This window comes from Rhododendron vialii, chromosome 6a (assembly GCF_030253575.1).
Source record: "Rhododendron vialii isolate Sample 1 chromosome 6a, ASM3025357v1".
In the NCBI taxonomy this organism is placed as follows: domain Eukaryota; kingdom Viridiplantae; phylum Streptophyta; class Magnoliopsida; order Ericales; family Ericaceae; genus Rhododendron; species Rhododendron vialii.
The window spans coordinates 11,463,717-11,476,276 of NC_080562.1; the positions used below are offsets into that span (position 1 = coordinate 11,463,717).

Sequence of the window (12,560 nt, forward strand, 5' to 3'; positions counted from 1 at the left end):
AAAAATGCACAGATTCTGTGCACAAATTTTTGTGTGGGGTTATTACGGGTCTCATATAAATAATCTGAGTTGTACATTAAATGTAAATTATTTTTTCAAGGGCCTTTGCGAAAAATCTACTCAATCCAATACCTTTAGTTGCTCGATCCAATCATATAACTTTTCATTATCCTAGAATCTGAATGAAAACTTATATTATTGGATCGAGTATCTATATATATATGAGAATGAGTTGATTATTTTTTACAGAGACTTGAAAAAATATTTTACATTTAATAAACGATTTGTATCATTTTTGTGGAACGCGGATCTGTGTACAAAATCTGTGCATAGCAGCCTTGTTCAAAGTTCAAACCCAACCCTAAATAGCCCAACTTCAGTTTAGACTTAAGAACTGTGCTACACACAGCAATCTGTGCACAGATTGTGCACAGATTTCGTTGTGGGCCCTACCACGGGTCTCACACAAATCATCCAAGCCGTTCATTAAGTGTAAAACATTTTTTCAAGGGTCTCCGTAGAAAATAAGCTCAATCAAATACCTATAAATGCTTCATCCAACCATCTAACTTTTCATTTAAATTTTCGGATAATGAAAAGTTATACGATTGGATCGAGCATCTATAGGTATCGGATTGAGATTATTTTTTACGGGGACCCTTGAAAAAATATTTTACATTTAATGAACGGCTCGAATGATTTGTATGAGATCCGTAGTAGGCGCCACAATAAAATATGTGCACAATCTGTGCACAAATTGTATGTGTGTAGACTTTCTGTAGACTTAATGTATAACTTATAATAACCAGCAGCCATGCCTGTTTGTCTTCCACGATGAGGCTGCTTAGTCTTCCGCGAGAAAGAGTTCACAGTCTGGCGACCATCTCCGATCTGCCTCGCCCTTATTCTCAAAACCCAGGTAATCTTCCATTCTCTCCTCCTTCTCTCTTCATCTTCTTCTTTCTTCCGAGATTTTGAACTGCAAAGCAAGCGTACTGAGATTTGGAACTGCATATCCGGATTTAGACCGCCGAACCCCGTACGAATCGCACCCGTACCGGTGTCGCGTCGCGTCGCGTCGACACGGGTACTCCACCAAAAATGGCGAGTTGGCGTAACACAGCATATCGTACACGGCCAAATAGGGGTGTGTATTGTAGCATTTTTTAGTTCTTGGCTGTTATTATTGTGCTGTTCTTTAAATTGATGGCAGTGTCACACATAGGCTGGCAGCAACGACTTGCAGTAATTCGATGGCTCTTCGATTTGAGGTGAGGCTCTTAATTTGCTCCTTATAAACATAAATTTGGTCTTATTTGCACTAAGGCTCCATTTGTTATAATGTAAAATGTTTTTAATTGTATTTTTTTTTTGTGTAAAATGATTCTACAAAAAATATTTTTGTCACTTTGGTTATATGGTGTTTGGTTGACACTTGAAAAATATTTTTCAAAAAGCTCAAACGGAAGTAATACACACACACACACACATTTATATGGGCGTTTGTGTGAGCATATATGAATGGATATTGTGCAGAGAAAACGTCATAGGATGATGATGATCAGAAAACGCAATTGAAAAGCGTGGAGAGAAAAATTTGGAATGCATTGAAGGATCTCATAGAGGAAATAGAGTGTAGAGAGAGGCGGGGGTGGGGGGGGGGGGGGGGGGGGGGGGGGGCTGGGGGGGAGGGAGAGAGAGAGAATGAATTTGACGATTTTGAATTCTAGCTGTGAATCCATGAGACCATTCAACTTTGTTGAAACTGGAAGCAATAAATGAGGTGCAGAGCTGCAACACTCTCTTACAAAATTGATTTAGCAAGTTTTTTTTTAGTGTAAGTCATTTTCAGCCTTTGAGGGTAAATTATTCTACCTTGCAAATGTTTTACTTACTTCATATCAAACCAAACACCGGAAAATAGAGAAATATTTTACCTCAAAACAATGGAGCCTGAGTGCACGCTTGGCAACTTCTGTGTCTACCATGTACCAAGCAATAGCCGTTTTGGTTTGATGCATGGTCGAAAGAAAGGTCATGCATAATGAACTGTGGACAGATTCTGTGAAAATTCGTTGAAAATCTCATAAATGTAACAAAAGTTTTATTGTGTAACTGAAAGAGATTAGAAAAAAAAAAAAAGCCTTAGGAAGCAACATGGTCTTTTCAAGTGGGTATGCCTTCATTTATTGGTACACATAAGGTGAAGTCGTGCTTCATGTGATCAACAACTTAACCAGCAATCAGAAACAAGAAAATGATTGTCAACGCCTACTTGGCATAGGTTCGATTTCTCTTGTACTATAAAGTGTACAATTATGTGTCTCATGGAGTCTGGGAAAAACTTTTTCATGCACTCACTGGCTGTTAGATCTTGATGGCCCACCCTATTGGACAAGCCACAACCACAAACACCCCAGTTGGAATCTCTTTGGTTATTTACTAAATTTCAAACTATGTTGTCCGTTTCCTATGTCAGATTCTTGGGAGGTTCAATCGCGCTCGTGCAGCTCAACTGACACTCCCACACTTCATTTCCCAGACACCTTTGTTTATGCCCGTGGGCACAAAAGGTTAAGAGCTTTTGATTTTTCATTAAGTATCACTTATTTATAGAGCATGCACAACTACTTACTAGAAAATAAGTAACAAAAACTTGTGTGTGATTATATTTCGATGTCTTAAGGTACCCGTATTATGGCCATAGCCTGATTTTATTTGTCATATTCTTCAATTGTAACCTAAGAAGATACGGATACGGATACGGATACGGATACGATATGATACGGATACGTGGATACATGATTTTTCCAAAAAATAGGATACCATACATTGGGGATACATTGAATATAAAAATAAATAAAAATAAAATATATACCCAAAAAAATATAAAATTCCATTAATTAGATTGTGAGGATGAGGAGAGGATGAGGAAATAGAACTACTGGTACCCGCACTAGCACTAGCACTAGCACTAGCAGAATCCATCAGATTTTACTGTAAAAAAAAAAACCCTAAATTAGACCAGAGAGAGAGAGACGAGAGATGATAGGTATAGGTATAAAAAAAAACCCTAACTCAGATTTTATTGTATAGGTATATATATATATATATATATATATATTATATATATATACACGCACACACACTGATACATGATCGAGAGAAAGAGATGAGAGTTGAGAGTGAAGAAGACGAGAGAGAGACTTACAGATTGACGTCTCTTGTTGAGAGATGAGAGACGAGTGAGAGACTTCCAGATCGACTTCTGCCTTTTCCTTCTCTGTAATCGACTTGAATATGTACGTTCAGTGCAGATCAAAAAATATATGTACACCTAATTGCAGTTTTGACCCTTTAATTTTAAGTTATAACAATTTTAACCCCGTGCATATCAAAACGTATCCCAAACGTATCGGGATACCAAAAATTAATGTTAAAAACTGGATACTCTAAAAAACGTATCGGACACGTATTTGGAGTGTATCCGTATCCGATATGCGTACGGTACGTGATACGTAGGCTAAAATAGAGTATCCGTGCTTCATAGATTGTGACAATAAATCTGTTTATTGAACCAGAGAATGTGCACTATATTATGATTTAATTGATCCAGTAAATGTTTTCGCGGGCATTAGGTTTCTCTTTTGTGGGCATTTGCAATGAGTGTCTCTGGACTAGTCCATGCTGGTAGTTTTGAATGTGAGTTAGTTGCTTATCAACCATGGGAATTGGTGGATATAATTTGCACTTGACATGTTTCACTGAAGCAACTTCTTGTAAAAAGTAGGGGCGATAGACTCAAACAGACGACGAGCAACGGGCAATTTCAGCTGGAGATTCTTTATTTTGAATTTCTTGCTTGAAATTCCTTGGCGAATTCTCCCTTCTTCCTCTTGGGTACTGAGATCGTGCACTTGTATTCTTTTTGCTGGAGGATGAATATAGGTCGAGATTTTTCCTGTTTTAAACCCTATTTGTAGTAGTAGACACTCACCTATTTGGCTATTCCAACTACAAATATTGATGTGATCCCTAAGTTGACTCCACCGACCTTGCCTGTTGCTTCGATGCTGAATAATATGGAATCTACTAGTATCCTCGATTGATTAGAGAACAATAGTGATTACTGTTGAATCCAGAGCACATTTGAACACTAATGATATGGATGGCCTTATTGCTTATCCAGATTAAGGAATATGAATATTGAATTTGAACACAAAGAATTGGATGATAAGAACAAGGTGTTACGAGTGGTTAGTAATATAACAGAACTAATGCTGATAAGGTTGATTGAATCTCATGCCCACCTATTCTTTGAATTACCTTTCTCTACTCGACCCTGTTCGGTTTGGGTTGAGGGAGATTTTTGAGATTAATGAGAGGAGAGAGATAGAGAAAATATATTGGAGACCGTGCGCATTGGTTTTGAGACCCAAAATGAACAAGCCCGAGTGTTTGGGATCATTTACCAAGGAAATATGGAGTTCAGAAAATGTTAGCTCGGGAAGAAGATTGCTACGATGTATGGAAGGTGGGACAGGTTGGTGGGTGGGGGGTTGGAATAACCTAGGAAATCTAGTTTTTAAATTTCCTCTTGTTGCAGTTCCAGCATAAACACAATTCAGATGTAGTTATACCCACGAATGACAGGCATTAGATCCTATATCCATTTTTCTGGAGAAATGTGAAGAGAACTATGCAAACAGACTAGTTTGCATGGAATAGCAGATTACTCCTAGGGTGTCTGCTGTAGTTTGATGTTTCCTGGTTTTGGTTTGTTGCGTTCTGTTCCTTGGTTTGTGGATACGTGTAGGCTGATGGGATGATCCTATGGATCTTTGTTTTGTTTAGTTTGTATTGTTGATCTGGGTATGCACCTTTGCACCTGTTGTTGGTTTTGTTTCAATGAATTAACTCACTGGATAATCTTGTTGCAGAAAGTGAAATTCTTTACTTTCTCTCACATGGATGTGCATGCACTATTTTGGTTTGCAAAGCATTCTAAATCACTGACTGAAAGATGTTGGGTTCTTGTGGTCACAGGGACAATAAAAGGCTTGACAACCAGCCAGCTTGAGGAAATTGGTTGCCAAATAATACTGGGGAATACATATCACTTGGAACTCCAACCTACATCTGAACTGATTGATGAGTTAGGGGGTCTCCACAAATTTATGAACTGGCCGAGGGCTTTGCTTACAGATTCTGGTGGCTTTCAAATGGTTAATTGACTTTGGTGTTCTTGTTCTTATCAGTATCGTGATTCCTTTCTAGTTTTCCCTTTCCTAGCTTCCTTACAATACTTAATGAATTTAGGCACACAATTTTTTATTACTATTATTTTGTATTAAGGATTTTACACATTGCATCATCTTCCTGCTATGACACTTAAATGCATTGGGAGCCACTTGAATGTTGCATTCTTTCATGCGTAGCATATGGTCCTGCTTTGTTCCCTGACAGGTGTTAATTGGTGTATGGGAGAGTGCTATGGTATCATTCATTGTGGACCATATCTGTTCTGTATTTCTTCAGTATGTATAATTGTAAATGCAAATTAAATTACTTTTGCAAGTTGTCACTGTATATTAGTCAAGGAGATCTTACATTGGAGTATTAGTTGTACTTATATCACTGCCAAGATTTGCAGCAAGTGTTCCATGGTTATTGGCCAAGATGACTAGTTTGTTTGTTTTTTGGTAAAGTGAAAATGTTTGAACGTTGCTAGTGATACTTGATGCCATAAAGGTTTTTTTCATTACTAAATATTCATGGATCTCATTCTGCGAATACTTTGAGCAGCGAAATTTTGACAACTAAAATGCAGCTAAGCTTGCTATTTTTTCCAGGTCTCATTACTGCATTTAGCTGACATTACAGAAAATGGTGTCACGTTTCAGGTAAATATTTGTGTGATTTACTCATTTAGCCAAACCCTATTGTGAGATATTAATCATGATATGCTTGTATCCTATTAAACAAGTTTTTGTGGAGTATTATTTATCTCAAACAGTCATCTACCTTAATCAGCGTATATTTAGTTATTTACTCATACTCATACACACGCACAAGTACATTACCAAGCGTCAATATTTGCGCATATGGGGCATAACGTTGATCCAAACTTCTTATGTTGTGGACAATTGGAATAGCTATGCTAAAGCATCATAACCATTCATTTCGTAGTCTTGATCTTCGGAACAAGTAGATCTCTTTGGTTTATTTAGAGGATTCAAAGTTTTATCTTCGTTTAACCCAACTGATTTTGAGTTTTGCTGCAAGGCGAAAATGCTCAAGCTGTCAACTGTGTGGTTTCTCTTGAGTTTTGTAGTGTGAGTGAAGTTTTATGTTAGGACTGATCCTTGCTCACCCCTTCCAACTTCCAAGACCATGGAATGATGGTCCCTACATTGGGTCATAGACTTTTTTTAAGTCAATTTGTGCCATGCCCTTTTTCCAATAGTTATATTATGGCACTAGAACTGTGCACATGTGTTTTCATATATGTGTATTGTGTATTTCCTCTACATGAGATTCTGAGTGAACTAGGAACCTGGCCATTGAGTTAAGGAAAATCTTGCATTAGGATTAATGAACATTGCAATGCTTTCTTCTGTCCAGATACTGCTGGTAATTTCAGGATGCAGGTCTTGTGGTTGTTTTTTCTAAGTCTTTTTTGGTGTGTTTTATGTGGTGCTAGCAAATTTATTCTTCTCTATAGTTTCAAGCATTCTCGTCATTGCCCAATTACTTTCCTATTGTTGTAATATGTACGAGTTTTGTGTATCTTCGACTCCTATATGTTTGGTTTTCACCCTTCAACTAACCAAATAGGGGAATGCACCGCTGTTTTTTATGGTGCTGGTATCTGAGGGGTCATTATCTTATTGCAGTCGCCAGTTGATGGAAAGCGAATGCTATTAACGCCCGAAGAATCAATTCAGATCCAAGTGGGTACTTCTCTTTGTGGTATTGACTGCAGGCATTTTTTTGATTTTCCAATCCGAGAGTTTTTGTATTTGCTGTGTAAACAAGGATAAGATCTTAAGGGGCGACGTGACGTGCATACATGTTAGTTTTCTCGTAGTCCAGAAACCCCTCTTTTTTATTTTTGCATTCGTTTTAAATTGGAAAAAGTTTTGCACTTTTTGAACCTACCAAGTGGCAATTATTGGTTTGATGGTAAAATTTCAGGCATGGCAGTCATATGAGTATACAAGTTTGATTTTGACTGCAACCACTTTGTGCACTTAATGCCACGTGTTTGCTGAATCTATTCCACTCATCATAACATAACATACCAAATTCGGTTAGTATCTTTCTAGTTTTTTGAACCAGCTTCTTATTAATTGAAACATTATTCAAATTGTTGGACCACACATTGAACAATCAGCAAGCAATGCTTTGTTATCTGCAATCTTCCCATTTTTTTAACAAAGGTGATGACATTCATATTCATCACTAAGGTAACCCTCAGGGAGGTGTAACCGTGTAAGAGCTTATTTACTCATCACCTAGAGGGTTCAAAGTTCAAACCGACGTGGGACGAATTCAAAGTTATTTTATTGGTTTAATTTTTTTCCTTTTGAGCACAGGAAAAGGTATCGTACTCTACATAACAGAGGAACTCTTAAGGGTCAAAGTCAAACCCACCACACACTACAAAAGCACTAGACTATACTTAATTTGTTGGGACAGGGGATGGGATGCCCGTGCAATCCATTGATCAACATAAAGGGTGGATTTGCTCTAAATCAGTTAGTTTGGTTTTTCATCTCAGATTTTTCTGCAGATACAATATGTAACTAAGATTAACCTTTCCAAATGGTAAGAGTATTCCAAATCTTTGTGAAGTAATGACCTTAAAACCACATACATTTCTTAAATATTTTTGCAATTTCTTATGTACCAATGTTTTCACAAAATCGTCTGCAGTTCTAATCAATTGTGCTATCTTTAGATTTTGCGTCAAGCAGAGAGGTTACCACAAATATGTTGTGAGAACTTTACGAGTCCATTGTTATTTTGATACGTGATCTAGCTTTTGTTTTTTTAGTACTTTCCGTTCCGTCTCTAACATTCATCTTGTCTTTGTCCCCGCCTAAAACTTCTTCAGAATAGAATTGGAGCAGATATTATCATGGCTCTTGATGATGTTGTGAAAACCACCATTACTGGGCCACGAATTGAAGAAGCTATGTATCGAACTCTTCGTTGGATTGACAGGTGTATAGCAGGTAAATGCATTTAATCATAATTTGTTAGACACTTGGACAAGTCCATCTCACATTATGCATTCACACTCCAAGCCAAAAGTACTGTCAGTTGTTAATAGACAAAGTAATTGAAACAAGTCCTGTCCAACCACATCCAAGCTAGGCTCCCAAGCTAGAAGTATTTTTCGATAGATTCAAGATTTCTGATTGCAGCACCAGAAACCATTTTGTTTTATTGGAAGCTTCCGCTTGAAGGTACAAGTTATCTCTAGGTTGGAAGATTTGTTTTTAGTGTACTAGATTTAGGTGGAGTGGATTGTGGAAATATCACATGCTAATTTAGACAGATGAATGAGGGTATGTTTTTCTTGTTCCTGAACCTTGTCTTTCTGTCTAATGTCACAGGTTTATTTGTGGCTGCTGGGCATTTTGCCTTTTTGTGGACCATTGAATATTCCTTGGCTACTTTCAAAAGCAATTTTCTAGTGATGTCTTCGTTCTTCTCCTTTGGTTCTCTTTCTTCTGAAACATTTTTTCCTGTTTACTTGCTATTAACAGCTCACAAGAGACCAAATGAGCAGAATTTATTTGGTATTGTACAAGGTGGTTTAGATCCTGTATTAAGGTGAATTTCTGTTTGTTCTGTAGTCTTTCTGCAGTTTAACCTTCAAGCATCTCTTTTTTCGGTGGAATTTAAGTCCTTGTGTTATAAATCAATGTTTTCAGGGATATATGTGTCAAAGGTTTGGTGGAGCGGAATTTACCTGGGTATGTTTATTGACCTCTTGTAGCCAATGCTCTCCAGTTTCATGCCCACTTGAAATTGCGCTTGAATTGGCCAGCAGACATATGGCTAGGATTAGAAAGAAACATACATTCTTCTTGTTTGTTTATGTTGGTTGGTGAAAAAGTTGGGGGGGGGGGGGGGGAGGGGGGGGGGAATTTTCTATGTTCAAACGGAGTCTCTTAGTTGCTCGGCCTGTCATATTTTCAGATCTTGACTTATCAGTTCAGTAGCTGTTCTACATTCTTTTTTAAATGATCTTGGTGTCATCCAGTCTGGTAAAGCAAGTAATTAATAGCTTTAAGTTCTTAGCCATATTATCATATGCCTAGTTTAGTCTCTGTTTGAGCGGTCCATAGGATTATTTTCTCCATTTTAAGTGTTTTAAACGGTTTAAACGGTAACTAGATCACCTTTGATGGTAATCTTACAAGTTGTGTTTAGTATAAGTGTGAATGACACACATATGTAAGGTTTAGGTGCAAATGTCTAGTTATAAATATATTTGCTCAAGGGGCATCGAAACTTGATAATTTTCTGGAGAAACATGAAAAACTTAACCTATATATTAATATATGATGGTTGTGTTCTGTTTAACTATCCCTTCTGTTATTTCATAACTATATTGGCAATTCTGTGGTCAGTGATCAACTGATTGAAATGATTGAGTTTACTTCTGTGACAGCTATGCTATTGGTGGTCTTTCAGGCGGTGAAGATAAAGATTCATTTTGGCGTGTTGTTGCTCAGTGCACTGCTGCGCTGCCTGAAGATAAACCACGATATGTTATGGTATAAAACTGTTGTATATGCTCTCTCAGCTCTGACTCTTGCTTTCATGTTTGGTAGAAATTGTTGTTTCTCCTCTCTAGCATGTAGAAATTATGTTTTACTGTTTATTTTCTCAGGGAGTTGGCTATCCACTGGATATTGTTGTTTGCAGCGCTTTAGGTGCTGACATGTATGATTGTGTCTATCCTACCCGTACTGCTCGCTTTGGAACTGCTCTTGTACCTGAGGTAGTTGCTACTTCTTGAACTCATTCAGTTTTGCTCCAACAGAGATTTAGTCACATCTAGGATTATATGCATGTTTGCTTAATGAGATTTATAACTATGTAAGTTTTTGGTGACTCGTCTACATACCACTTAAAGGAGTTACATATTTTTATATAGTGATGCTAAGTCATTCACTCAATAGGACCTCCCTGTTTTTTTCTCTCGTTATTTCAAATTCTTCATTTTGAGGGTGAGCAAAACAGATAAGAAACTGGCATTAATTGAGAAGGGTATTTCGAATACTACAGAATTATTACTTGCTTTAAAGAATCTGAAATTGTCTCTGTTACAATTCTTTGTATGGAGGGTGGCCTGGGGCAATGAGGAGGTTGCCCAAATGTGACTTGGTGATCACAGGTTCAAGTAGCATAAACACCCTGTCCGCTTTAGCGGGTAAGGCTACGTACATCAAACCCTTTGCCGGTCCAGATCTGCAGTAATGGGGGCCTCGTGCACAGGGTAGCCCTTTCACGACTCTTTGTATGTGCTTCACCGTCAAAAGAACTTTTTTTTTTTGATCCGCACCATCAAAGGAACGTCATATCTTTCTTTTACAGCAACATATTGCTATCTCAAGTACTCAAGTTTAGATCTATCCATCTTCATGTTTGGGTTTGAGAATTTTATGCGAAGAACGTATTTGAAGCTTACAGTAAGTTATTTGGGGGGTAAATCTTACCCCAGAGAAATTCACAAGGAATGGGTGGAGAAATACTTGGGAATACTGCTGTCAGAGGAGAAAAGTGAAGATGAGGACTTCTCCATGGTTAATTTTCTGAGTACCAATTCAAAATGCACAAAAAAGCTCCTGAATAGTGTTCATGTTACGTTTAAATGGCAATATATTGTATTAACAATGAAATGGGTGTGTGTGAGCGCATTAATGCACATCCCCAGTACTCTAATACCCAGTTCTTCATGCAGGGAATTCTAAAGCTGACACACAGAGCAATGGCTGATGATACTCGCCCCGTTGATCCTACCTGCACGTGCATGGTAAGCCAATATTTGGAAGGCATTATGCTTCAGAATTGATATTGTTACTCTGTAATCCGTTTTTTTACTTTTTCACAGGTCTGCAAAACATATACGAGGGCTTACATTCATTGCCTTGTTACGAAAGATGCCATGGGATCTCAGCTTCTGTCGTATCACAACTTGTATTACATGCTGAAGGTATTGAGCTTTATATGGAATAGAATTTTGAGTGATTGTTCATATTATTATCTAAATGCAAAATTACTTTGAAAATGCAGCTTAGCAGAGATCTACACTCGTCAATTATTAAAGGACAGTTGCCTGAGTATGTCTGCCTTTTCCTTTGCTTAGATTTCGCCTTCTATTTATTATCTGTTTTATTTCAGTGGTATTTTAGGTTACAGTTGACAACTTTATGCTGATGAAAGTCTCTCAGAAATCGATTTAAAGAGTTATGTTTATTTTGACATTCTAACACACCATTTTTCCTCCTACAGGTTTGTATGTGGCTTCCTGCAGAAAATGGTACGCCAAGTATCCCACATTTTCATCTGTTCATGTGTTAGTTTAGTGTAGAACACTAACAATGGTTTTACCGGCACTTTGGCCCGTTTGTTTGACCGAACTAATTGATAAGTTATATCTATAATCACATAGGATAATACGACTTCCCCATGGTTTTGTACATCCCATATTTTGGTGGAATTTCTTGTCAGACGGGTGATCCCCTCAAATTATTGCCCAATCAGATGCTTTAATCTTAGACAACACACGGGGCCGTAAAAGTTTTTCAATACTGCAGTCGTATGAATCATTCTATTGTGTGCAGAGGCTTCTGAACTTCTTGTCGTATTCACGACGACTAATTAAAATATTCCGGTTTCAATATTATTTTGCAGTTCCCTAAAGGCGATGTCCCTGAGTGGGTCTGCAATGCCATGGAGGTTGCCGGAATTGATATCTCATCCTGCTGTGCTCCATTCTCATCATCGCAAGATTAGATAGTTCTCGGAACTTAAATTAGGAGTTTTAGTGCATTCACTTGAAATGGAATTTTGACAAAGAAGTAGGTTGATTTATTGCAGCATAAATTTTGTAGTTACATATGCTGCTGCGCGGGGATGTCTCCCAAATTTGGGGGATACTTCGTTCCAATCGATTTGTAAAATTTGGTTGCCAATCGGAAGATTCTCCTTGGTGATTTTTTTCCTCGTTGCCACCAAATCATTTCAGTGGTATACTGATGTATCAAGCGAATTCAGAACGAATGTTACTGTACAAGGCATACAGTGAAGATAGTTAGGAACAAGTTGAACAATGACTCGGACAATCGCTAAAAAAGTTGGAAAATGACTCGTTATATAAACTAATGGGGAGCTTTTATTTTGCGTGGGCCATCTTCACTTGAAGGTCAATTGAGAAAGAGTTTACAGATTGCTAGTTTCAAGGGTTAGTTCGGTTGGCATGTTTATTCTTTACACAATTAATCAGGGTTCAATTTTTGCGGTGAGTCTACAAGAAA

General features: G+C 37.7%; 1 protein-coding gene across 4 annotated transcripts; it reads left to right on the forward strand.

Moving 5' to 3' along the window:
* The first annotated feature begins 789 nt into the window (after positions 1–789).
* LOC131329570 (uncharacterized) lies at positions 790–12,241 on the forward strand. Of its 4 annotated transcripts, none has more exons than XM_058362773.1 (16): positions 790–919; positions 1,214–1,271; positions 2,480–2,573; positions 5,047–5,225; positions 5,853–5,903; positions 6,897–6,953; positions 8,120–8,240; positions 8,778–8,844; positions 8,946–8,987; positions 9,689–9,794; positions 9,911–10,021; positions 10,985–11,056; positions 11,135–11,236; positions 11,317–11,363; positions 11,536–11,563; positions 11,938–12,241. In XM_058362773.1, the coding sequence occupies exons 2-16, from the start codon at positions 1,254–1,256 to the stop codon at positions 12,037–12,039; spliced, it is 1,197 nt and encodes a 398-aa protein (XP_058218756.1). In that variant the 5' UTR covers positions 790–919; positions 1,214–1,253; the 3' UTR covers positions 12,040–12,241. The 4 variants fall into 4 exon arrangements, with proteins under 4 accessions (XP_058218756.1, XP_058218757.1, XP_058218758.1 ...); XM_058362774.1 differs by having other exon boundaries at positions 816–919; positions 1,226–1,271; XM_058362775.1 differs by lacking the exons at positions 790–919; positions 1,214–1,271 and adding an exon at positions 1,693–2,284.
* Positions 12,242–12,560: the final 319 nt, after the last annotated feature.